Genomic DNA, 24084 nt, shown 5'->3' on the forward strand with positions numbered 1-24084 from the left:
GGTTTGAATTGGTTTAGTTTGGTTTGGTTTGATTTGAATTGGTTTGGTTTGGCTTGAATTGATTTGGTTTGGTTTGGTTTGGTTTGAATTAGTTTGGTTTGAATTGGTTTGGTTTGGTTTGAATTAGTTTGGTTTGAATTGGTTTGGCTTGGTTTGGTTTGGTTTGAATTGGTTTGGTTTGGTTTGAATTAGTTTGGTTTGAATTGGTTTGGTTTGAATTGGTTTGGTTTGGTTTGAATTGGTTTGGTTTGGTTTGAATTAGTTTGGTTTGAATTGGTTTGGTTTGGTTTGAATTGGTTTGGTTTGGTTTGGTTTGAATTGGTTTGGTTTGGTTTGGTTTGGTTTGGTTTGGTTTGGTTTGGTTTGAATTGAATTGGTTTGGTTTGGTTTGAATTGAATTGGTTTGGTTTGGTTTGAATTGGTTTGGTTTGGTTTGGTTTGAACTGGTTTGGTTTGGTTTGAACTGGTTTGGTTTGGTTTGAATTGGTTTGGTTTGAAGTCTTCTTCAACAGTTCTAGAGGTTCAGGTTTAATGGTGGTTGACACACCAGAACTGTGCTGCCATTGAGCAAGACCTGGCCAGGCTGGAGAGTTGGAGCTTGTGGAGTTCAGTCAGGGCACGTGTAGAGTCTTGAACCCAAGGAGCAACAACCTCCTGCACCAGCAGAGGTGAGAGGTGACCTGCTGGGAAGCAGCTCCAAGGAGACGGACCTGAGTTCCCCATGAGCCAGCAATGTGCCCTCATGGCCAAGAAGGCCAATGGTGTCCTGGGGGGCATGAAGATGAGGGTGGCCAGCAGGGCCAGAGGTTTTCCTCTCCCTCTACTCTGCCCCAGTGCCACCTGTTGAGTTTGATGTCCAGTTCTGGGCTCTCCAGTTCAAGAGGCAGAGAGTCCAGTGGAAGCTGGGAATATACAAGGAGGAAAGGCTGAGAGCCCTGGGGCTGTTGAGCTCGGCAACAGCTAAAGAGTGGGGAGCAAGAGGCTGGAGCCAGGCTCTTGTCAGTGGTACCCAGGGACAGGACAAGGGGCAAGGGGCACAAACTGGAACCCAAGAGGTTCCATGAGGAGAAACTTGTTGGGTGTGAGGGTGCTGGAAGCCTGGAGCAGGCCGCCCAGAGAGGTTGTGGAGTGTCCTTGTGTGGAGAGCTTCCAACCCCCCCTGGCCAGTCTGCTCCTGGGCAAGCTGCTGTGGCTGCCCTGCTGGAGCAGGGGCTTGGACTGGATGAGCTCCAGAGGTCCCTTCCAACCCCCACCACACTGGGATCCTGGGATATGTTTTTCCCCCAGCCTGTCACCCCCTCCCGCTATTCCCCCTCCGCCTGCTCAGTCCAGCTCCAAACTGGGACCGCGGGGCTCCACGGCGGCGGGCAGCGGCGTATGGCTCATGCGGGTCTCGAACCTACGACGCAGAAGTTCCCGCGCCTCCATCGCCCCCTGGTGGGGCGGCGGCGGCAGCGTCGGTCGCGCTGTGATGACGTAACTGCGGCGCCGGGCCGGGGCCGCCTGGGAGAAGTGCTGGGCGCGCCGGTTACCGGGCATGGCCCAGCTGGGCGCCATCGCGGCGCTTTTCCTCAGCTTCCTGGCCGCTGCTTTCCTCTCCGCCATCCACAAGATCGAGGAGGGGCACATCGGTGTCTATTACCGGTGAGGCGGATCCCGCCGCTTTCCCCTCCGCCGCCCGGGCGGGCCCTGCGCAGGCCGCCGCTCACGGCCGTCCCTTTCCTTCTTTCCTTCCGCAGCGGCGGGGCGTTGCTGACCTCCACCAGCGGGCCCGGCTTCCACCTCATGCTGCCCTTCATCACGTCCTACAAGTCAGTGCAGGTGCTGCTGGGCCGCTGCCCTCCCGCCCGTCGGGAAACGGGGCCGTGCCGCGGGGGTCGGTTGGGCTACGTGGGGGCTGGGAGCGTCTCCCGCTGCCCCGGGCTCGGCGGAGCTGTGAAGGGGGAGGGTTGACAGCCGCGGCTGGGCTGTGGTATTTGGCTGGCATGGGCTTGGTTCATGGCGGTGTCTGCTTGTGCCCGGTACCGGAGGAGAGGCGGATCTGGGACTGTCCCTTAGAGCTGGGCTCGGGGGAACGAGTGAGGCAGGTCCGGCTCTTGTTTTTGGTGGACAAAAACCTGTGGCTGTTTCACATCCTCATAAGCAAGAAGGATTTGAGCAGGGCAAATCCAGGCTCTTAAGCTTCTTGGCTTAACTCTTTCCTCAGACCACGCTGCAGACAGATGAGGTGAAAAATGTCCCTTGTGGTACCAGGTGAGATGTTCAGCTCCTCCCTGCTTTATTTCTGCTAGAAACCTTTTGCTCCCCCTGCAGATGGTCTCTCGTGGGCTGGGTTTTCCCTAACCCTCCCTAGGTGAGGTCTTGGGGAGGTTTTCTAACTCATCGCCCCAGCTGCTGAGCCCTGCTTGGGTGGTTTCTGTCCAGCCATCCTCAAAGGCTGCATCCAGTTTTCCAGGTCTGGGTACATATTTCATGATCCAGATTCAGGAGACAACTGTAAGGGAAGCCAGGAGCCTGGTGGAAGGATTTTGGGGGGGGGTTTGCTGGGAGCCCCAGCACTGGACACTGTGCTCAGCCCACTAGAGGGAAGGGTCCTCAGAGCTGCCCTGCCACACACAGAGCAGCACTTGGCTGCCAGCAAACTTAATTTATTTTTCCCCCTTTTTTTCTTCCTTTTGCAGTGGAGGAGTGATGATTTATTTTGACAGAATTGAGGTGGTGAATTTCCTCATCCAGAGTGCAGGTGAGTTCTTCACCCTGCAGATCCTCCCAGCCTGAGCTCTCTGTGCTCCTGCCAGCGTGGGGTGAAGTGAAGGGCTTGTGCTTGGCAGTTCTGGGCTCCTCAGTTCAAGGAGGACAGGGACTGGTTGGAGAGGGGACAGAAAAGAGCTGCAAAGATGCTGAGGGGACTGGAACATCTCTGATGAGGAAAGGCTGAGAGAATTGGAGCTGTTTAGGTTGAAGAGCAGAAGGCTGAGGAGGGATCTCATCAATGCTGATCAATACCTCAAGGGTGGGGGTCAGGAGGATGGGACCAGGCTTTGTTCAGTGGTGCCCAGGGACAGGACAAGGAGCAATGGACACAAACTTGACCATTAGAAGTTCCATCTAAACTTGAGGAGGAGCTTCTGTAGTTTAAGAGTGATGGAGCCCTGGAGCAGGCTGCTCAGATTGGTGATGGAGTCTCCATCTCTGGAGACATTCACAACCCATGTGGACGTGTTCCTGTGTGACCTTCTTTAGGTGACCCTCCCTTGGCAGGAGGGTTGGACTGGATGATTTCCAGAGGTCCTTTCCAACCCCTACCATTCTGGGGTGATGCTGTGGCACTGGGGTGTACATAAATGTTCCCTTCTGTACCTCGTAAAGCCTGGGTGTACCCTAAACCAGCTCAGCCTAACCAGAGACATCACTGAATCCCAGCTTGGTGGGGTTGGAAGAGACCTCTGGACATCATCCAGTTCAACCCTTCTTCTACAGCAGGTTCACCCACAGCAGCTTGCCCAGGACCACAATGTCCAGGTGGGTTTTGAAGGTCTCCAGAAAAGGAGACTCCACAACCTCTCTGGGCAGCCTGCTCCGGGGCTCCAGCACCTTCCCAGCCAAGAAGTTTCTCCTTAAAGTTGAAGTGAAACCTGCTGGGTTCCAGTTTGTGCCCACTGCCCCTTGTCCCCACCCCCAGCTGCCAACTCTGGTTTCTGCTCTTCTTTTGCAGTGTATGACATAGTGAAGAACTACACAGCTGACTATGACAAAGCTCTCATCTTCAACAAGATTCACCACGAGCTCAACCAGTTCTGCAGTGTCCACACGCTGCAGGAGGTCTACATTGAGCTGTTTGGTGAGCTGCTCCTCTGAGCTGTTGAGCCCATGGCTCCTGGAGTGATGTTTCTGATGGGTGTTTGCTTGCCCTGCTGGTGCAGAACTCACCACCCCCAACTGGTGTGGCTTGGGTTGGTGGAGTTTTTTTCACCCATTCATCCAACATCTGCTCCCTTTGGATTCAGGGTTGTTAGCCAGCTGCCACCACTTGCTCCGTGTTATCTCTTGGTGCTGAATGCTTCAGGATGTTGTGAGTGGGAAAGGGGAAAAAAAAAAAAAAAACCAAACAACCCAAGCTTGCCAGCAGTAGTGGAAGTCTTTAGGGAGTGGAGTGGTGTTACTGGGACTTGTTAAATCAGCCATAGGGTTTGTTAGTCCAGATGGAAAAGCCACTCTTCTGCTGTCACAGAAAGCACTCCTGGCTTGGATTAGCTCTGTGTGCCCAGCACTGGGAACCAGTGCTGGAAAGCAGGACTTGGCCAGGGCCTGCTGGCCCTCCCTCCCTCACCTCGGGCAGCACAAACACTGGAGAGCACATTCCAAGAGAGCCTGAAGGGAAAAATGGTTGTTTCTTGGTAGAAACAGAGCAGTTGCTGGAGTGCTGAGTGTTTTATTGATGGCTTTGGAGCAAGGAGAGGTCCCTTGCAGCATCTGGGCAGTGCAGCTGTGCTGACTGCAGGCACAGCATTGATGCTGTGGATGGGTTTGAGCCCCAAACGGGCAGAATTTGTGCCTGAGAGGAGACAGAGTGTGTGCAGAGCTCTGTGCTGTGCTCCAGCTGGGCTTGCCAAGGAGCCTGCCTTTCTGATGTGCCTCTGCACGAGATGCAGAGGTGGGGCTCAGTTCCCCTCCTGTTCCTTTGCCAGTGGAGCCTCCAGATGTCAGCAGCTGCTGCTGACAACTGCTTGAAATGGACTCCAAGCCACTGCTCTGCACAGAAGGAACTTGTCTGAAGTTTCCTGTGACTGTTTGAGCTGAACTTTTTCTGTCCCAGGGGGTCTGAAGTGGGGCACAGCTCCTTCCCAGCAGACTGATGTCATTCTGTGCCCCCCACAGCTGTGAGCAGGTGCAGGGAACTGATAACAGCTGGTTCCTAAACTCCAGTGCCAGTTCCAGATAGCTAAGCTGGGACCAAAGCAAATAACTGAGGAGTGTGATGTGATCACTTTCAAGGCCATTACATTTTTGTTTTCCCATTGCAGTTCTCAGCAGTCCCCAGGGTCCTGGGAGCTTTTCACTGAAGGAGGGGGGTGGTGGTTGGTGTTTCCTCCTGCAATCTCTCAGCTCCACTGAGGCAGACAGATATCACTGATGGTTTGGGGGGTTTTGCAGCCTGTTAAGCTAGTGCAGCTACTTCACAGTGCTGCCTTCCCATTGTCTCCTGCTGGCACTGAGGAAGTTCCCAATCAGTCATGATTTAGCTGGACACATTGTTGAGGATCCAGCTGGGAAGGTATCAGTGGTGAAATGGCTTACAGCACAGATTCTTTATCCTAAAAATGCTCCTTCTGGCTCAGCAAGATTCCAAATGCAGGTTATGGAAAGGTGGGAAGAGTTTCACTTCATGTCTGCCAAGTGCTTGGTGCTGGTCAGCTCTGCTTGATGTGCTGAGAGATGGGAACCTGCCCTGGCCTCTGGGATGGATTTTCTCAGCCCAGCACTGCTACATCAAACTTAGATTTGTACTTCCAGGAGTAAGAACTCTGAGCCATTCCAGCTCCTTCTGGAGGTGCTGACAGCAAGCTGCCTTGAGGGGTTTTTAGTTACTTTGTGTTTTGTTTCTTTTGTTCTGTTTTGTTTTTTCCCAATCAGATCAGATTGATGAAAACCTTAAGCTGGCCTTGCAGCAGGACCTCACCACGATGGCCCCTGGATTAATTATACAGGTAATGAGGATTCCACTTGGAGATGTCTGAGGGGCAGAGCATAAGGAGGGGAAAGGGCTGAAAGGGAACAGGGAACCTGGTTTAGAAAATTGCTTTATAATAGAAACTTGAGGAATGGGAACAGCTTAGCTCTTAGCTGCATGAGTTTGGTTTCTGTTGGTGTTACTCTGAGCACTCACAGAATGGCTCAGGCTAGAAGGGTCCTCAGGGATCATCCCTCCAACCCCCTGCCATGCCCAGGGACACCTCTCAACTAGACTCAGCTGCTCAAGGCCTCATCCAGCCTGGTCTTGAACACCCCCAGGCAGGAGGCAGCCACAGCCTCCCTGGGCAGCCTGTGCCAGAGTCTCACCTCCCTCCTACTGAAGAACCTCTTCCTCAGCTCCACTCTAACCCTGCCCTGCCTCAGCCTAAAGCATTGCTTCTCCCAGGTCCTAATCTTCTGGTGTGTCAGGAGAGCCTTCAGTGCACCATGTGCCCTCTGGGCTTCAGACCTGGTCCCCATTTCTGCCACCCATGGAAGCTGTGTGAGGCAGAGCATGCCCCAGGTGTCAGCTGCCCTCCCCAGCAGCCTCAGGGCCCTTTGCTGGCTGCTTGCCAACCACTGCTCTGCTCTCTCTCTCCAGGCAGTTCGAGTTACAAAGCCAAACATCCCTGAAACAATCCGGAGGAATTATGAGCTCATGTAAGTGCCTGAGACTTGCACCTTCGTGTTCCCCAACAGGCTCAGCCATCCACAGGGATCTGTTTTCACAGCCTGCAGTGATCTGCCTGCCCTCTGCCAGGCCCCAGGCAGGCTGCAGGGATGGGCTCTGTGTCTGTCACCTCTTTGAAGTGGCTGGCAGGTCACTGCTGAGTGAGGAGGTGCTTCTGTTATGGACACTTGAGCACAGGGAATGATTTGCCCAGGGGCTCCTCCCTCTTGACACTGGCCCTGGTGTAAAGAGGCCTCCCAGAGTGAGTGGCAGGTGGATAGATTCCACCACTAATCCCTGCTGTTTGACTAGGATGGAGAAACTGTTGATTCAACAGGCTGAAGGCTTGCAAAGCTTTGGAATAACTTTCTTTTAACAGCACTTGACACCCTGAGCCCTTTGCAATGCTCTCAGCCAGCTGCCTTCTCTTGCCTGTGGTCATTCAGCAATGCCTGAGCTCCCTGAGTGCTCTGCCAGCAGAGTCCCTGTAGGCCAGAATAAGATCTCCCCCTCACCCATTTTGCTTCCTGAGCATTTCACATGACCTTTTGGTGTCCTGGTAAGTCATGTGTGGTATGGGCAGGAGAGGCAGAATCCCAAAGCAGCCTGGTAGCTGTTGCCATAACAGGATGTGTGTTGAGAGAGGCTCATTCTCCACTCTCACCTCCCTTCCCTGGCTGGGAGCAGAGCGTTTTATTGGGATACACACTTGAAAAACTTCTTGGTGCTTGTACAGGATAGATAGACACAAGGAAGATCTTGTACAAGGAAGACAGAAAAGGCTTCAGCACAGAGCTGGTTGGTTGAATGGTGACCTCAAAGCTGGTTCACTTCCAGAGGAAGGAGAGGGCTTTTATTTCTTACTTGAAATAATTTCCTCATTAACAGGAGCCCCAAAAACCTTACAGATGTTTGTGGGGTATGACCTGCCTCTTGAGCAATGTGCTATGGCAGCCTGCAGAGAGGAGCAGGGAGCATTTCACACTGATCTGACTGTTGTGGAGGGGAGGAAAGGACACTTTGGTTTAGAAGAGAAGCTCAGAGTGTGCAGGAACATTCCCTGCCTGCCCTGACTGCTGCCTGCCCCTCAGCAGGTGTTGGCAGGAGGACTGAGCCAGCAGCCTGGCCAGGGGATGTGGTAGCTCACACCACTTCAAAAAGCTGAGGGTTTGTAACTGGCTTCTTCTGGCTCTCTAGGGAGAGTGAGAAGACAAAGCTGCTGATTGCAGCACAGAAGCAGAAGGTGGTGGAGAAGGAAGCAGAGACGGAAAGGAAGAAAGCCCTCATCGGTCTGTATGGCTGTGCTGGGGGGCAGGGACTGGAGGGAGGGGTGGCACAGGCAGCAAAAAGAACCCAGACAGCAGGGAGGGATGTGCCTGGTTCACTGCTGGGTGAGCTGTTGGTGTTTGTTGCTGCTGATCTGAAACCCCTCCAGAGTTTTTTTTCAGGACGCTTCAAGCTTTCCCCACAAACACAAACCAACGCCTTCAGAGGGCTGAAAGTTCTTCCCACAGCTGCTTTCCACTTGAAGGGGGTAGTGGGGAGTTTCATGGGTGAAGCTGCTTCTGGATTTAGGAAGGCTGTGTGCTGACAGCTTGGACGTTTTCTTTTTTTTTTTTTTTTTTCCTTTTTTCCTTCCATTTCAGAGGCAGAAAAAATTGCACAAGTTGCTGAAATTACTTACGGCCAGAAAGTGATGGAAAAGGAGACGGAGAAGAGAATTTCAGAGATTGAAGGTGAGTGAGGAGCTTGCCAAGAAGCAAATGTTCTGTGCTGAGCTTTATCTAAAGGTCCTGAAGCAGCTCAGCATGGAGTTAAGTAGTTCCTGAAGTGAACTGCTGCTCAATCCAAGCTGACAGCCACGAGGGTGAATCAACTGAGAGCTCTGATTTCAGCCCATGGCTGTGGTGCCTTCTGTGGTATGTCTGAAGAGGCTCTCAGAGAAATGGAAGCATCCTCACATGTTCCTGTGCTGTCTTGGGAGGCAGCCACATCTCTTTGATTATTTGCAGGAGGGGAGGGTTGGGAAGCTTTGTGTCCTTCTCTTGCTTAGGACTCTTCTAGAACCTGCTTCTTTCTTGGAGGGAAGAAGAGGCATCCAAATGTAGCTGTGGGAAATACTTAGGGAACAAAACCTGGCTGAGGTCTGCTGTGTGGCTTCCACCTCCTAAGGGCTGACAGAAGGGAGCTGCTTCTTTGGCTTTAACCAATAAATCTCTAATCTCTATCTAGATTCCAGTTTTGCTTTCTCATCCTCCTTTCAGTTTTGCTGTTAACTGCTTTTAGGGACTGGGGTTGCCCAGAGGCAGGATCAGGAATGTTTCTTTGCAGCCCATGCTTCTTGAAACTCTGATCTTCCTAGAAGGGTTGTACTGCTCAGTTAAGATGTGCCCCCACCCATCTGAAGCAATGCCAAGGAATTGCCAGGACACAACAAGGGGTCTGAGTTTCCAGCTCTGAGTGGCAAGGCCTTGCTTTCAGTTCCATTCATTACAGGCCCTGTCAAGCTTTGCAGAAGGCCACTGAGGAGCCAATTAAGAGTTTTACAGATCAGCAGCTTCTCATTAAGAAACTCTTTGCAGGAGTACAATAGTTTTTATTTCTTCTAAATGTGTGCCACTGGCTGTCAGGCCTTCAGCTCTGTGCTGGCAGAGGATTCCTGTCCCCCTCCTTTCTGGTGTCTCTGGCCAGGACCCCACTTTTTTTAGCCAAAGGAGAGGAAGTCGTGGGCCAAACCTTGCAGCTGCTTACGTGCTGGTGAAGTGTAGCAGCTCAGAGAGTTCCCTGCTAGGGTAGGTAAACAAATGGTTTATCCAGCTGGGCAGCTCTCAGATCCAGACTGGGATGTGTTACAGTCGTGTGGCTTCCTGTCATGGAAGGAGTGTCAGGAGATGACAACAGACCAGCCAGGCTGCACTCAGTGGCCTGACACCACGTCCCTGTCACTGGAGAGAGAGGAAAAGGCAGAAGGAAAAGGGCTGCCAGGCAGAAAAGGGAAGAGTTTCCTTCCTCAGGTGTCTCTGCTAGGAGTCAGGGAGCTTCAGCGTCCTGCAGGATCAGGTCCTTTGCACAGCTGGGGATGGGACAGAGCAGCAGCTCTCCAGCATCTGTCCAGGGCACAGAGCCTGTGAAGGTTACAGTCCCCTGCCTCTGCGTGCCAGGAGCCAGACCTCAGCATCCCAGGCAAGATCCCATCTGGGGAATTGCTTTCACAGGCACAGAGTTCATCTGCAGCACAGCCTCTGCTGCTCTTGGAGCCCTCTGCACATCTCCTGGGTAAATCCCACTTTGCAGTGGAACAGTTGCTGTGTTTTCAAGCAGGAGAGTTTTAGTGGCTGGCTAGAGAAGAAAGAGTGTTCCCAGCCCTCGTGACAGGGCCAGTAATAAAAACCTTCTGCTTATAAAATGCTTTGAGGTCTTCAGCTGCAGATGCAGTTTACTCCTTTAACTGTCATCCTGCAGCCTCTTCAATCGAGATCCCATGTCTGGGATTCCCATTTTTTTGTTCCCCCTTCCCCTTGTTCTATCCCTTACAGTTCAGATGTGGTACTGGCCACTTGAAAAGAGTTCCCAGCTGCAAATGGTGCTAACATGGCTGGAAAGAAGAAAAAAATCTGAATATCAGAGCGTGTCTTTTGTGCTTCCAGATGCTGCATTTCTGGCAAGAGAGAAGGCCAGAGCTGATGCTGAATGCTACACTGCTATGAAAGTAGCTGAAGCCAACAAGGTATTGTTATTTCCTTCTGTGCCTTCAAGCAGGGCTCCTGACATGAGGCTGTAGAGAAACACTCAGCAAAAGTATTGTTTGGTTTTTTTTTTTTTTTGTGTCCATTTTTGGCTGCTTGGATCTCATTGTTCAAGTCAAAAAGCAAACCAAAGCCATCCCCCCTCAGAAAAGTTCTCATGGAGACCAAAGCAAGTTGATCCTTCTTTGCAAATTTTTTTTCTTCTCTGGGCAGATAAATTTCTGTTAGGCTGCAGGAAATGTCATCTGGAGCTGTGTTTAGATGCCAGTGGTGGCTCCCACTGTAGATTGAATGTCAGTTTTGGTGCTGTCTAATCAGAAATGTCAGACTTGCCAGGTCTGCAGGCAGGCAGAGCAGGGGACCTAGAGTGACAGGCAGCCTTAGAGTCAGCAGGTATTCAGATAAAGAACAAATGGAGCTGATCCTCTGCACCAAACTAAGCAAAGGGAAAAAAAAAAAATAAAAAGAACCCAAAACCCACCCTGGAAATGGAGAAATTCCATGGCTGGAACTGCCAGGCTTGTTCCTGCCTGCAGCACGTTCCCAGGACAGCCCAGCAGGGAGGCTTTCTGGTTTGTAAGGTTTGTAAGGGTCAGGGAGAAGGGGCAGAGGTGTGGGATGTTTGTGCAGGGCTGTGTCCCAGTTGTTCTATCCTCTCTGTTCTGCTGTGATTATCCTGAAGGAATGAGCTCTGCTCTCCGAGGCAGCCTCGTCAATCTCCTCCCTGGAAAAAAGCCACTTGTGTTTTGCTTTCCAAGCCTGCATTGCAAGGGCTCCCTGTGAGTGATGTGCTTCCCAGCATCTCCATCTCTGCTCCATTTGGCTTGAACATTCCCCCCAGGTGCTTCCAGCACTTTCTCATTTTGCCATTTAGTCGCTGGGATTTAAGAGCTTCGCTTACAGACGCTGAAGGAGGAGAGCCTTCTCCTGGGCACTAGCTGCCTGCTCATGGTGTGGAGAAGTTGGTGCCTGGTATGCTCAGGACAGGAACTTGCTTTTGACTGAATCCCTGAGCTGCTGGTGACCTCCTGGTTTTTGGTTTTTTGTTTTTTTCTTGCCTTTTTCTGTGCAGCTGAAGCTAACCCCTGAGTACTTGCAGCTGATGAAGTACAAGGCCATCGCAGCAAACAGCAAGATCTACTTTGGCAAAGATATCCCCAACATGTTCATGGACTATGCAGGAAGCCAGACCAAGTTTGCAGAAGGACTGGCAGAAGGAATCCAAGAAGGTGATGCAGCAGGAACCAGTGAGGACACAAAACTACTTCATAATGTCAACTGAGAAGGAAGATTTCTAGTCGTTTTCTATCAAAACAAACAAGAACTGGGAAGTTCCTTTTTTGTTTGGTTGGTTTTCTCCCTTTCCCATACTGAAAGAGATGAATCAGACTTGATCCTTTCAATCTTTTATATGACAATTAGACACAAAAAAACCCTTTGGTATTGATGGGGTAGGGTTTGGGGTTTGTTTTGTTTGTTTTTGGGGTTTTTTTTGTGCTGGTAATTTCTGAGCAGCCAGCTCCAGGTATGTCCTCTGGATTCCCCTCTCCCTCCTCTTGGATATACAAAACTCTGGAGAGGTTCACCAGACAGCCTAGGTGGGTTCTTAGTTTTGGATTGAGGTGCTGTGTAGCAGTTGGCAGCGAACAAGAGTGTTGAGGTTTGGTGGGGGAGGGGATTTTCTGCTGCAGCTTGGTCTGGGTTGGTTTTTTTTCTCTTGTTGGAAGCCTCAAGTACTTTATTTCTAACCCCCTTTGAAGAAAAGGTGCTAGACTTTTGTACACTACACCTGTCTGCTTGAAGGCCCAGGCCTTGCCCAGCTGGCAGGGCACAGGGATGACACAGCAGCCTGTGTCTGTGCTCTGAGAGTAGCAAATGCACCAAGCCCACCTTTGGCTGTCAGCCCCCTTGGCTGGGGGGCAGCTGAGGCCACATGCAGAGTGAGTTAGAGAAGCTCAGCTGAAATCCTGCAGCTTACTGAGTTGCCATGGGGGGGGAGGATCAAAGCCTTAGACCATGTCTGATGCAAGTAGTGGCCCAAACTGTTCATCTTCTCCATCTTAAGGTTGCTTTTGCTTTCCATTGTCATGTTTTTGGAGGTTGTTTGGGTTTGTTGGTTTGTTTTTTTTTTCCAGCAGCTCAGCTGCTAGGTGAGGGCTGTGGGCATGCTGATGGAGGCAGCATCCTGCCAGCAGGTCACTGGACTTGACTCTCACTGGAGCCAGGCTTGGCATGGTGCTGGCACAGCCATCAGAGCTGGAACTAGAGAGAAAAAAGGTGGTGGTTTGTTTCTTTTTTTTTTTTTTTTTTGTCTCAGGGACCCTGACTTTGCAAGAAGCCTTGCTGGAGAGTTAACTGCTTGAATGACTCATCCCAGGGTTGTTGCAATCTGTTCTCTGCCCCTGCGAGAGCAGCTGGATTTCAGTGTTTACAGCGTCTTAGGTAGACAGAGGATATTCAGGTAAACTCCCAGGAAATGGAACCAAGTTATTGTTAGTTTTGGGGTTGGGTTTGTTGGGGGTTTTGGGGGTTGGTTTGTTTGTTTGTTTGCTTCAGACTAGGAAAAAAAAAAAAATTGGACCTAGATTGTAAAGTAGCAAAGGGCACAAAACATCCCAGGGCAAAGAGAAGATCCTCTTCTCTCTGTCCAAAGATCCTCTTCTCTCTGCCTAAAGATCAATCCTCCTCTTTTTTTGCTCAGAACAATGCTCTGTAGCACACCTTCCTCTTCAGCAAACCCAATCCATTCTCCCTTTACCAGATGCAAGGAGGCAGGAGGGGATTTGTTTTGCACACATGCAGAACATGAGGCACTGTTAAAAGACAAAAGTTCAGGCCTAGAGAGAACATGTTGAGGAGGTTTTTGGTGGGTTGGTTGTTTGGGTTTTTTTTTCCCCCCTCTCTCTAATCCATCTGCCACTTGGCAGGAGAGCCTGGTGATTAATTGCTGTTCCAATTTGTGGCCAGCATCTCCCCACCAGGAGATGATGGGAGTGGAAGTGCTAAGTTGGTTGTCAGAGCAGCTCTGTTGCATTCACAGCCTCATGCCCCAGTTGCTTGCTGCCCTACTGCACTTGGTTTCCCCATCCCCCTTCAGTGCTTTAAATGTGCTTGAGTCCTTTTAAGGTGATCACACTAAGATAGAAATCTGAGGAATTTCAGCTGCTGGTTCCAGTGTTTGTTTAGTTAGGGGTATTTTTTTCTTTTTTAACTTCCATTTTTTCCCTGTTGTTGATACTTGAAAACACAAACTAAAAGCTAAGCACTGGAGGAAAGTCCCATCTCCTACGTGCTGTCTTTTGGGGTTTGGTGGCAAATAGGAGCTAAGGGAAGTTCCCATCTGCAGAGCTGGGGGAAATGGCATCAGCAGGTAGGGATCCATTCTGCTGTTCCCATCTGCAGAGCTGGGGGAAATGGCATCAGCAGGTAGGGATCCATTCTGCTGACTTGCATAAAAAAGGCCTCTGCAGGGAGATTATTTGCAGGGAATAGCAGAAACATGGCAAGGAGGTAACAGGACCTAAACCTTTGAGGATGACCTCGTTGGGGCTCCTTCTCCATTCTCCATTAGTAACCAGATCCTGCTTTTTGACACCAGTGTTGCTCACTCATGGGAAGCCCCAAATAAGCCAAAGTGGTATTAGAGAGGCTTTGCTTTGTCTGACCTGACAGTAAGACAATAGTTTGGAATGAGGAGGTCTTAATGCTTTAATTTCTTTTTAATTGGAGACATCACTGCTGAAGTGTTGTTGTGATTGTTGCATTGTACTTAGAAGGGGGGGAGGAAAGAGGAAAAGGCAAAACTAAAGCTGAAATCAGAAGCCTCCACAAGCCCAAATGCACTGCTGGGTTCTCATTCAGGTTTCTTCATCCTGTGTTAGTATTTCCTGACCTTTCCAGAGCAGCTCTGTCACTCCCTGTCAATCTTTGCTCCACCTAATTGGCATTTTGTCCTCTTTCCATCATCCTGAAGATCTGAATTGTCAAACCACCCTCTGGCTGACATAGGAAATGCAGGTTTGTGGCACTGCTGACAGCTGAGAGGTTGCTGGTGGGGGGAGTAAGGCAGTGCTTTACCAGGACAGTTCTTGGATCTTCTTATGTATTGAATTCAAAGCCTTTTTATTTTGGTATTTGCTATGACAATAAAATGGCCTTCAATTTTATTGGTAGTCTGGGGCTTGTTGTGGGCAATCTTTCATCTGCAGGAGGTTCACCAGGATGCTGCTGCTTCAGGGGGAGATGTGGGGTTGCAGGGTGCTGTGGATCAGCACTGGTTCCACCCTTCCACTGAGGAGAAGAAAGGAAAGCAGAGCTCTGCTGCCAGCTCCCTCTTTCCAGTGAGCAGGAGAGAGGAAAGCAGAGCTCTGGGGGGGACCTCAGAGCTGCCTTCCAGTACCTGAAGGGATCCTGCAGGAAGGCTGCAGAGAGACTTTTCGTGAGGGTGTTTAGAGACAGGACAAGGGGGAATGGTTTGAAGCTGGGGGAGAGCAGGGTTAGACTGGGGCTGAGGAAGTTCTTCATCAGGAGGGTGATGAGACTCTGGCACAGGCTGCCCAGGGAGCTTGTGGCTGCCTCCTGCCTGGGGGTGTTCAAGGCCAGGTTGGATGAGGCCTTGAGCAGCTGAGTCTGGTTGAGAGGTGTCCCTGCTCATGGTGGGGAGGTTGGAGCAGATGAGCTCTGAGGTCCCTTCCAACCTGAGCCATTCTATGATGGTGCCAGTTCCCCCTTCCCAGAGAGGAAAGCAGAGTTCTGGTGCTGGTTTTGCCTCTGCAGGCAGCAGGAGAGAGGAAAGCAGAGCTCCAGCAGGAGGAGAGGATCAGAGGTCTCAGTGTCAGCTCCACAGCAAGCCAAGAAACATCACCAAGCATCTTTCAGAGCCTCTTCACCAAGCAGATTGGTGAAAACCCAGGGTAAGGGAGCCTTGAGTGGCACACATGCAGGGTTTGGTAAGGCTTGTAGCAAATCACTGTCATGTTTTAGCAGACAAAGGGCAAGAACCTTCTGGGTGTTTTTCACCAGCTGTGTAAATACTGTCAGGGCTCAGAATATGGGGAGGCAGAGCCGAGTTGTGCACATGAAGGCAAATATTTTAGTTAATGGGTTCCAGCTGGCAGTTTCCCCTCCTTTCCCTCCTCCTTGCAGTGATAAAGGCTGGCATTGTCCACAGCCCTGGGGCCTCCTGTGGTGTCCCTGGCTGCGTGGCTGCCACGGGTGGCTGCAGCACTGCGTGGCCATGCTCCAAGGGCTCCCCACAGCCCACCCTGGCCTCCACAGCTCAATCACAGGGCATGCAGAGCCAGCTGGGGGTCACTGCCTTGCGAAAATAATTGGAAAATCGCAGCCTGGGGAGAATGCTCATCACAGAGGTGAGGAAGGTGGTGCTTTGGGGGTGGTTTTATCCTGGAGGACACTATATAGGTGGGGCAGAATTAGTTCTGCAGGGTCATTGAGGTTTAATGGCTGTGGTGGTAGTGGGTTGATGGTTGGGACTGGATGCTCTTAGAGGCCTTTTCCAGCTGGCACTGTGATTGTGAGGGGCAGGACTTGCCTCTTGAACACAAAGCTGCTGGCTGCCAGATTTTTCTTTCCAGCCACGAGGGCCAAGGTTTTCTGCAAGAGGTTCTTCCTCAGAACTGAGTGAGGGCTCTTGTACAGACCTCTCAAAAGCTGCAGCTGCTGGAACCTTCCTCCATCAGTCCCTGCTGGCCTGCAGAGAGGAGGTCAGGATGCTGGTGGGTGCCAGGGGGTGCTGGGGTACCATTCCTGAGTGCTGACACTGCTCTTGTTGACTGTAGCTGGGACCCCCAGCTCTCCTTGTCACCCCTCAGAGCAGCACCGGGGCTGTGCCTCCATCCCAGCCGCAGCACGGGGGGTAAGGGGTGGGAGAGGGGCAGCAGCTCACTCCCCTTACCCCCAGCCTGCATTTGTCACCAATTTTGGCCAAAACCCCATGAAAGGTACAAGAGGAAGGAGGAAAGTGGAATGTGCACGCTGCAGGCAGCCCCAGCCTGGCCCCTGGGGAGCCTGTGGACAGCAGGGGAACCAGGAGCGGGGTCACCCCCGAGTCCTTGACCTGCCCTCGGCGTTGCCCTTCCGCCATGGCGCCCACCGACCTTCCCAAGATGGCGGCCGCCGCTCCGGGGCCCGCCTCTCCGCTACCATTGGTGGGGCCTGCGAGACGGAGCGATCCTATTGGTGGCTGGGCGGGGAAGGAGGAGGGCCGTGTGCGTGTGTGGCGGAAGGCGGTGGGGCTGAGCGGGGATGTGGAGAGCAGGCATGGCCGCCGGGGACGGGCTGGGCCCGGCGCTGCGGGCCGTCACCGAGCAGGTGCAGCAAGCGGCGGCGCGGAGGCCGAAGGTGAGGAGCAGAGGGAGTCGGGAGCGCGGGTGGGAAGCTTTAAGCCGGCCGGGTAGGCCGGCTCGCCTCCTCCGGCACCACAGAGCCCGGGCCCCGCACCGTGAGGGCAAACCCTGGGACACCATGGAGACAGCTCCGCATCACCAGAGCGACGGGCACGGCTTCCAGGCGGCTGTCTGTGCTCCCCAGCAACGGAGACATCGGCCTTAGAAATAGGCTTCCCTTCCTCTACATAGGGACAGGCTCCCCCGTCGCCGTGGAGGCCGCCCTGACCTCCTCCCGTGGCAGCTCCAGGCTGTGGGGTGACCTGACCTGGGAGTGGGGGTCCTGGCTGGCTGCTTCTGGACACTGGAGAGGGCGTGGGGCAGGTTGGAACCTCCCGTGGGCTTTCCTTCTCACTCTGGGGTGTTTCTGCAGGGGCTCCCGGCCGTGCAGCCGCGGCTGGTGGCCGTCAGCAAGACGAAGCCGGCAGAGATGGTGATCGATGCCTACAGCCACGGGCAGCGCAGCTTCGGGGAGAACTACGTGAGTCGGCTGGGGGCTGCCAGTGGGCCTGCGCATGGGGAGTGAGGCTTGGGGAGAGCATCAAGCCCCTGGCTTCACGGTTAGGAGGCACACATTGGTCCCAGGAACATTGTAGACAGAGCAGCGTGTGGCATATTTGGTGTGGGTTTAACGAGAGGTTGTCTTGGATTCTCCTAGGTTCAAGAGTTGCTAGAAAAGGCATCAGACTCCAGAGTAAGTACACAGTTCCCTACTCCTCGTATAGTTCTGTCCTGAGAGCTGTTTGGCAAAAGCCTGGTTTCTGTTAGGGATTTGGTGATGGAGGCCCTTTGAGCCTTGCCTGTTCAGATAAGCTCTGGGTTTATTCTTAGCTCCTTTGCCTCTGCCCAGTTCCCCCTCCTTGTCTGGCTGGCTCCAGAGGAGTCTGTCAAGACGTGGGCCTTAGTCATGGAGTATTTGTCTGAACAATGCTTCACCTTCTGTGCTTGCTGCTGCAGGAGATGTACAGTCATCAGAGGAAAAAAAAAAAAAAAGAACAAAACAGTAACACTCAGTTAGGGGAAAATAGCATTTTGTGGCTCCTCAGTTACAAAAGAACTTTGCCTTCCACACTGATGGTGTAAAGCTCTGCAGGCACAGCCCTGCTCCCCTCCAGCCTGTGAAGCAATCTCAGTACACATCACAAGCACTGCCTGAGCTGTGTCCTTCAGGGTAAATAAGATTTGGGTGTCTGGTATTTTGTTTGTTGTTGTGGACAAACTAAGAGCTAAGGACTGCCTGGAGGGAGAGGGAGGAGTCATTCAAACCCAGCTGTTCCTCTCTGCTTTCAGATTCTGTCCTCTTGTCCAGAGATCAAGTGGCATTTTATTGGCCATCTGCAGAAAAGCAATGTCAACAAGTTGATTGGTAAGCACTGTTCCATTCTGTCTCCAGTGACCCCTGGGCAGCAGTCCTCAGAGTTCAAATAACAACCCTGTGTACATTAACTGCCTGGTGCCTGGCTGTGAGCAAGCCCCAGACATTCCTGTGCCAGCAGGATTGTCCTTGTGGAGTGGTTTGGGTTGGAAGGGACCTTCAAGATCGTTTACTTCTAACCAGGGACACCTCCCACCAGCCCAGGTTGCTCAAAGCCTCATCCAGCCTGGCCTGGAATACCTCCAGGGAGGAAGCATCCACAGCCTCCCTGGGCAACCTGTTCCAGTGTCACCACCTTCACTCTAAAGAATTTCTTCCTCATCTCCAGTCTCAGTCTCTCCTCTCCCAGCTCCAAGACATTGTCCCTCTTCCTGTCACTCCCAGCCCTTGTCAAAAGTCCCTCCCCAGCTCTCCTGAAGCCCCTTCAGGTGCTGGAAGGCTGCTCTAAGGTCTCTCTGGAGCTTTTTCTACTGCAGCCAACAGCCCCAACTCTCCCAGCCTGGCCCCAGAGGGCTCCTGTCTCTTCTCCAGCCCTCTAGAGGAGCCTCCTCTGTACCTCCTCCAACAGTTCCATGTCCTTATGATGTTGTGGGCACCAGAACTGGACAGAGAGCTCCAGGTGAGGCCTCAGGAGAGCAGAGCCTGTCCTCAGCCTGTGTTTTCTCCCCAGCTGTCCCTAACCTGTTCATGTTGGAAACAGTGGATTCTGTGAAGCTGGCAGACAGGGTCAACAGCTCATGGCAGAAAAAAGGCTGCTCTGAGAAGCTGAAGGTGATGGTGCAAGTAAACACAAGTGGAGAGGACAGTAAGTGACTTCTGAGGGTGTGCAGCTGTGTCCTGCTGTCCTGCCAGAAGCAACCTGCATGGGCTGGGCTGCTTTGAGCTCTTAAAGTGTTTTCCTCTGAGTTGAGAGGAAACTTGAGCATTCTGGGCTGCTGCCTGGCTGCAGGCAGGGGAGAGGTCTCTGGCCAGAGCCTGGCACTGATGCCCTTGCTTCTTGGCAGGTAAGCATGGCCTTGCTCCAGGAGACACCACAGCTGCTGTGGAGCATGTCATCACCAAGTGTCCCAGCCTGGAGTTCGTGGGGCTGATGACCATTGGCAGCATTGGGCATGACCTCAGCAAGGGCCCAAATCCTGACTTCCAGGTGAGATTTTTCTAGAAGGAAATGTCAGCTGTTGGCTGTCCCAGCCCAACCCAAAGGCTGTTCATAGAAGCACCTTGTTCAGAGCAGTAGAGAGCTCTCAAGTGTTTGTTGGTGCAGCCAGCAAGGTGCCTGGGTGTGTTTGGCTCTCTTGGGATGTCCTTGTGCAGCAGTTACTGGCCTGGATCTCCTGCTCCTGCTTCCAGCCAAGGTTTCAGCCAGGCACACAGTGTGTGCAAGGCTGTGTCAGGCAGAGGGATGAGGTCTGTGCTCCTCCCCTGGCACTCTGCTGGGATCATTGGATGTCTTCAGGAGATGTGTGGAGTTGTAGGTGGCTGTGCTGGCAGTGAGGGAGGCTGTGATGGGAAATCTGCAGGCACTGTCAGGGTGCTGCAGAGCAAGCTTCAGTGGGAAGTGTGGGAAGTGCACCTTGTGTGTGAAGGAGACTTCAAAGCAAGGCAGAAATGGTGATGAGAGAAGCCCTGAGACACTGCTGGTGTGGCTCTCAAGCCTGTGATCCCTTCCTTTGTCCTCCTCCCTTCTAGATGCTGCTGGCTCTGCGCCAGGAGGTGTGTGAGAAGCTCAACCTGCCTCTTGAGAAGGTGGAGCTGAGCATGGGCATGTCCACAGACTTCCAGCATGCAGTAAGCCTGCTCACCTCCTGCCTCCCCTTCTCTCAGCCAACAAACCTGCCAGCACCAGGCACCACCCAGGTCCAGGTGAAATCCAGACAGGCCTTTAAGGCCTCCCCTTGGATGGAGACACCAATCCATGAAGAACAGCTCTCCTTGTCCTGGGGTGGAGTCCTGGGGGCTCCAAGCAGCCCCTGGGGTGGAGTCCTGGGGGCTCCAAGCAGCCCCTGGGGTGGAGTCTTGGGGCTCCAGACAGCCCCTGGGGTGGAGTGCTGGGGGCTCCAAAGAGACCCTGACAGTGACTGCAGATGACACTGGGACCCATCCTCCTGTGCCATGAGTGGGCTGTGCTGGCAGGTGTGTATGGCAGCCCTGCCCTGAACTCTCCTTTTCTGTCTCTTCCTAGATAGAGGTTGGATCCACAAATGTCAGGATTGGAAGCACCATCTTTGGAGAGAGAGATTATTCCAACAAAGCAGTTGGTGGGAAGTCCCCTGTGGAACCCAAAGGTGAAACAGAGACCTTGGCAGTGCAGGGTCAGTAGGTGGAGGAAAACAAAAACACAAAGCAGCAGCTTTGATGGAGGACAGATGATGGGAGACCTCACTCTGCATTCTCACCTCCCTCTGTGTCAGCATCTTGTGGTGATGGTGAGAGGGAATTCCTCAGAGCAGAGGCCAGAAAGGCCTCATCATGCAGTGTGATGATAGAGTACCCACAGGGACTGGGAACTGCCATGGGAACTGGGAACTGCCATGGGAACTGGGAACTTCCATAGCCACCCAATGATAAGCAGATGTCTGCTTGTGGCATCTGGGCTCCTTCAGGGCCACTGAGGAAGTGACTTTGGGGGAACTGGGTGGAACAAACCAAGGCTGTGTCAGGCTGGAGTTGCTGATGAGGAAGATGTGTCTGCAGCAGTGGTGATGGTTCCACTGAGGACTTAAGTTCTTCACTACACAACTTAGAATCTTGCCATCAGTGTTTCCCCAAATAAATCTTGCACCTGGCCTCTGCTGGGGGATGCCAGAAGCTGTGACAGAGATGTGCTGTGACACTGGAGGGGCTGTGTCCACTGACACAGAGCACACAAGGATGGAGGAGGAGTGTGGTAGCCACCAGGATGAGCTCATGGTGCAGTGTTTCGGATGCAGGTCCGAAGTGTGGCAGTGTCCCTTGGGCTGAAGTTTGTATTTGTCCTTTCCAAGCTGGCACAGCTCACTTCTGCTGTTGGTTCCATGTCTCCTCAGCTCTTCTGGGATCCCTTCAAGCTTCCCCCTCCCCACTTGTAAAGAGTTTTGGGGTGTTATTTGCCACCCTGCCTAGCAGTTGAGCAGATTGTGAGTTCTTCTGGGTCACAAAGGGGCTTCTCTGTGAGGTTCCTGCTCTACCATCAGCTTGCTCTTGCTTCCCAAAGCACATCACTGAAGTGTGTGGTGCCTCCACCATCCCATCCCCACCTGTGTGAGGACCACACTGCTCATCTCACATGGCTGCAGGGAGGTTTGCTGGAGGCCCTTCAGGGAAAGCACTTCAGAAGGTCGAGTGTCATCCTTCCGTGGTCTTCTAGGCTCCCCAAAACAAAACCTGTCACCACTGACAGAGCTTCTGGGCTGTGTCTTGATATCTTCAGTGCTGCTCTAGCCCTCACTTCTCCTGCAGGAGGGCACCAGGACTCTCCCTGCTGTGAGCATCCCATGCAGGTGAGAGCAAAGCCTCCTGCAGTGTGGCCAAGCAGTAGCTCCAGCAGGTAGCTCCCAACAAGTCTTCTCTTGTGTTCAAACTCCCATCCTTGGGCTTTGGCCTGCTGCTGGGAGGAGGAGTCATGGATTGCCAGCAGAAACATCCTCCCCAGGCTTATCTGTGTGTGTGTGTGGTCAAACCTAGCTGTTGGTTTTAACTCTCTTTGACTTCTAAATGCTGAATGTAAACGAAAAGAGTTGACACTGCCTCCCCCCTCTCATAGCTCCATGCTTTAGAAGCATGGTGCAGGCTGAGCCCCCCTCAGCCTCTGCACCTTGTGTTGGTTCCTAGTCTATTCATATTAAAAAAAAAAAAGTGAGTTCTCATGCCATCTGTGCCAACTCCAAAGCTATTAAAGATGTTATTTTTATGTTCCAGCCTTGAGTTGTTGAAGCTCTTTCCCTAACCTGTAGTGGCTGTGGAGCAGGACTTGGCTGGTGGAGGGAGGAGGGAGGTTGGCAGTGAGCTGGGACAGAAAGGGAAGGTTTCTGTGATCAGAAGGGGGATAAAGGAGCTGTGAGTCAGTGGGATGTGGGAGGTGAGGTGTTGCTGGAGGAGCCCTCTGGGTGGCACTGCTCCCCAGGGCTGGGCACTGCTCCTCACTCACCTCTCTGCTGCCTGCAGGCAGGTGGAAGCCTCACAAATAACTGTTTCTGTTCTGAGGGTTGAGGTGAATCCTTTTCTCTCCCACCTCCCCCTACCCAGGGTTTCAGCACTATGCATTTGCCACAGATCCTCCTGTTTGCAGAGTTCCTCTCCTGTCCAAACAGGCCCTGCTACCCCTTGAGGGTTGCCAAAGCCTGGCCCAGGCTGCCCAGGGCAGTGGTGCAGTCCCCATCCCTGGAGGGGTTTCAAAGCCTCAAAGATGTGGTGCTGAGGGCTGTGGTTTGGTGGTGCTGGGTTAATGGTTGCCTTGTTGATCTTAAAGGACTCTTCCAACCAAAACTACTTTATGATTCCTCGAGGCCCTGGAGTCCAGCCCAAGCCAGGAGGGTGCAGAGCTGCGGTGTCAGTGACGCCAGACACCTGTCCGGGGGGAGCAGGGTGCAGACCACCCACTCCTTCCAGAGAGGTCACCCAGCAGCTGGGAACTGTTGGTCACTGGAGTGGAGCCAAGGAGCTGGAGATGAAAGGCTCCCTGGCCTCTTAATGAACTGCTCCCTGCCCAGGCTCCCCAGCCCCTGCACCCTGAGCTTTATTTACATCAGTGAGGAGCCCTTGGCTGGGTTCCTGCAGCAGCAGCTCTGCTCCCCTCTCCTCAGGCCAGTGTCCCTGTCAATATTTGCCTTGCAGGAATGCATCCAGCAGAGGAAGGCTGCTGCTGTGACCAGGCTCCTCCTCCCTGCTGACTTGCAGCCTTCTCTGCTGGCTGGTGGTGCTGTCACCTCCAGGAGCCAAGCCACAGACCCAGCCTGCCCAGCAGTCTCCTGAGGTGGCGCTTCCACAGGGGCCCTTGGACAGAGGCTGGCCAGGATGAACTCCCCCAAGAGCTGTGCCAGTGTGTGGAGCAGGATTCCAGTACCTGAAGGGGGCCTGCAAGAAAGCTGGGGAGGGACTTTTGACAAGGCCTTGGAGTGCCAGGATGAGGGACAATGGCTTTGAGCTGGAAAAGGGGAGACTGAGACTGGAGACAAGGAAGAAATTCTTGACAGAGAGGGTGGGGAGACACTGGAGCAGGTTGCCCAGGGACGTTGTGGAGTCTCTTTCTCTGGGGACTTTCAAGACCTGTCTGGATGTGTTCCTGTGTGACCTGAGTGATCCTGCTTTGGCAGCAGGGTTGGACTCAATGATCTCTGGAGGTCCCTTCCAACCCCTGCCATTCTGTGATTCCTGTTCCAGGAAGTCTCTGAGCCGTGCAAGCTCCAGTTACCCATTAGGTGAGAGCCCAGGCATCCATCCCTTCCCATCCTTCTCCCAGCCAGGATGGATTTATTTTCCATCAGATGATATAAAATGCTTGCAAAGGATCTGGAGCCAAGCTTGGCCTCCTTGCCACATCACCACATGAGCAGAGGTGCAGGGAGGTGGCATAGAGGGATGTGGAATTGCCCTCTCCCTAGTGTGTGGCACTCGGTGCCTGGCACCCCACTCTCTGCAGGTGGGTGCAGGGTGCTTGATGTGCATGAGAAAAAAATCAAGAGATTTGGGTCAGTTCCCTGCTCCTGCTGCAGATGCAGGTTTGGTCAAGCACTGGAACAGGCTGCCCAAGGAGGTGGAGGAGTCTCCATCCCTGGAGGTGCTCAAGAAATGTGTGGTCATGGCACTTGGGGCTGTGGTCTGGTGGCCATGGTGGGGTTGGGTTGCTGGTTGGAGTGGATGCTCTCAGAGGGCTTTTCCAACCCAAACAATTCCCTGATTCTATGCTGTGGGCAGGTGAGAGCCCAGGGCTGGCTGGAGCAGCTGAGCCCCAAGGCAGAGCCTGCTGCAGCCTTTCAAAGTGGAAGTGTGTTTATTTCTGGGCTATCAGGTTTCCGGCAGGAAGGCAGGCAACTGCCAAGGTTTTTATTGGATCCCAGTGAAAGGAATTTCAGAGAGCCCTGTGCTTGTTGTCCTTCCCCATGCCTGCAGTGGCTCGGGAGTGGATTTACCTTTGAACAGGAGTGAGGGGCACAGGGTTTTGGCACCAGCACCAGCAAC

General features: G+C 52.8%; 2 protein-coding genes across 2 annotated transcripts; both read left to right on the plus strand.

The window, feature by feature from the left end:
• The first annotated feature begins 1537 nt into the window (after positions 1-1537).
• On the plus strand, positions 1538-11483 carry ERLIN2 (ER lipid raft associated 2). Its single transcript, XM_054396621.1, has 11 exons — positions 1538-1644; positions 1740-1821; positions 2207-2253; positions 2682-2743; positions 3716-3841; positions 5635-5708; positions 6335-6393; positions 7601-7692; positions 8050-8139; positions 10051-10130; positions 11222-11483. The coding sequence occupies exons 1-11, from the start codon at positions 1538-1540 to the stop codon at positions 11429-11431; spliced, it is 1029 nt and encodes a 342-aa protein (XP_054252596.1). The 3' UTR covers positions 11432-11483.
• Positions 11484-16413: 4930 nt separating this feature from the next.
• Positions 16414-21819, plus strand: PLPBP (pyridoxal phosphate binding protein). Its single transcript, XM_054396713.1, has 8 exons — positions 16414-16509; positions 16927-17034; positions 17212-17247; positions 17844-17919; positions 18599-18733; positions 18933-19075; positions 19618-19716; positions 20111-21819. The coding sequence occupies exons 1-8, from the start codon at positions 16414-16416 to the stop codon at positions 20246-20248; spliced, it is 831 nt and encodes a 276-aa protein (XP_054252688.1). The 3' UTR covers positions 20249-21819.
• The last annotated feature ends 2265 nt before the right edge of the window (positions 21820-24084 follow it).

The sequence above is a fragment of the Indicator indicator genome, chromosome 38, assembly GCF_027791375.1.
Source record: "Indicator indicator isolate 239-I01 chromosome 38, UM_Iind_1.1, whole genome shotgun sequence".
NCBI lineage: Eukaryota > Metazoa > Chordata > Aves > Piciformes > Indicatoridae > Indicator > Indicator indicator.

Coding starts and splice junctions, on each gene's coding strand:
- PLPBP (XM_054396713.1), top strand. CDS start 16,414: ATGTGGAGAGCAGGCATGGCCGCCGGGGACGGGCTGGGCCCGGCGCTG. Junction 17,920..18,598: donor CAATGTCAACAAGTTGATTG/GTAAGCACTGTT, acceptor TTTTCTCCCCAG/CTGTCCCTAACCTGTTCATG. Junction 19,717..20,110: donor CCACAGACTTCCAGCATGCA/GTAAGCCTGCTC, acceptor GTCTCTTCCTAG/ATAGAGGTTGGATCCACAAA.
- ERLIN2 (XM_054396621.1), top strand. CDS start 1,538: ATGGCCCAGCTGGGCGCCATCGCGGCGCTTTTCCTCAGCTTCCTGGCC. Junction 3,842..5,634: donor GGTCTACATTGAGCTGTTTG/GTGAGCTGCTCC, acceptor TTTCCCAATCAG/ATCAGATTGATGAAAACCTT. Junction 6,394..7,600: donor CGGAGGAATTATGAGCTCAT/GTAAGTGCCTGA, acceptor CTGGCTCTCTAG/GGAGAGTGAGAAGACAAAGC.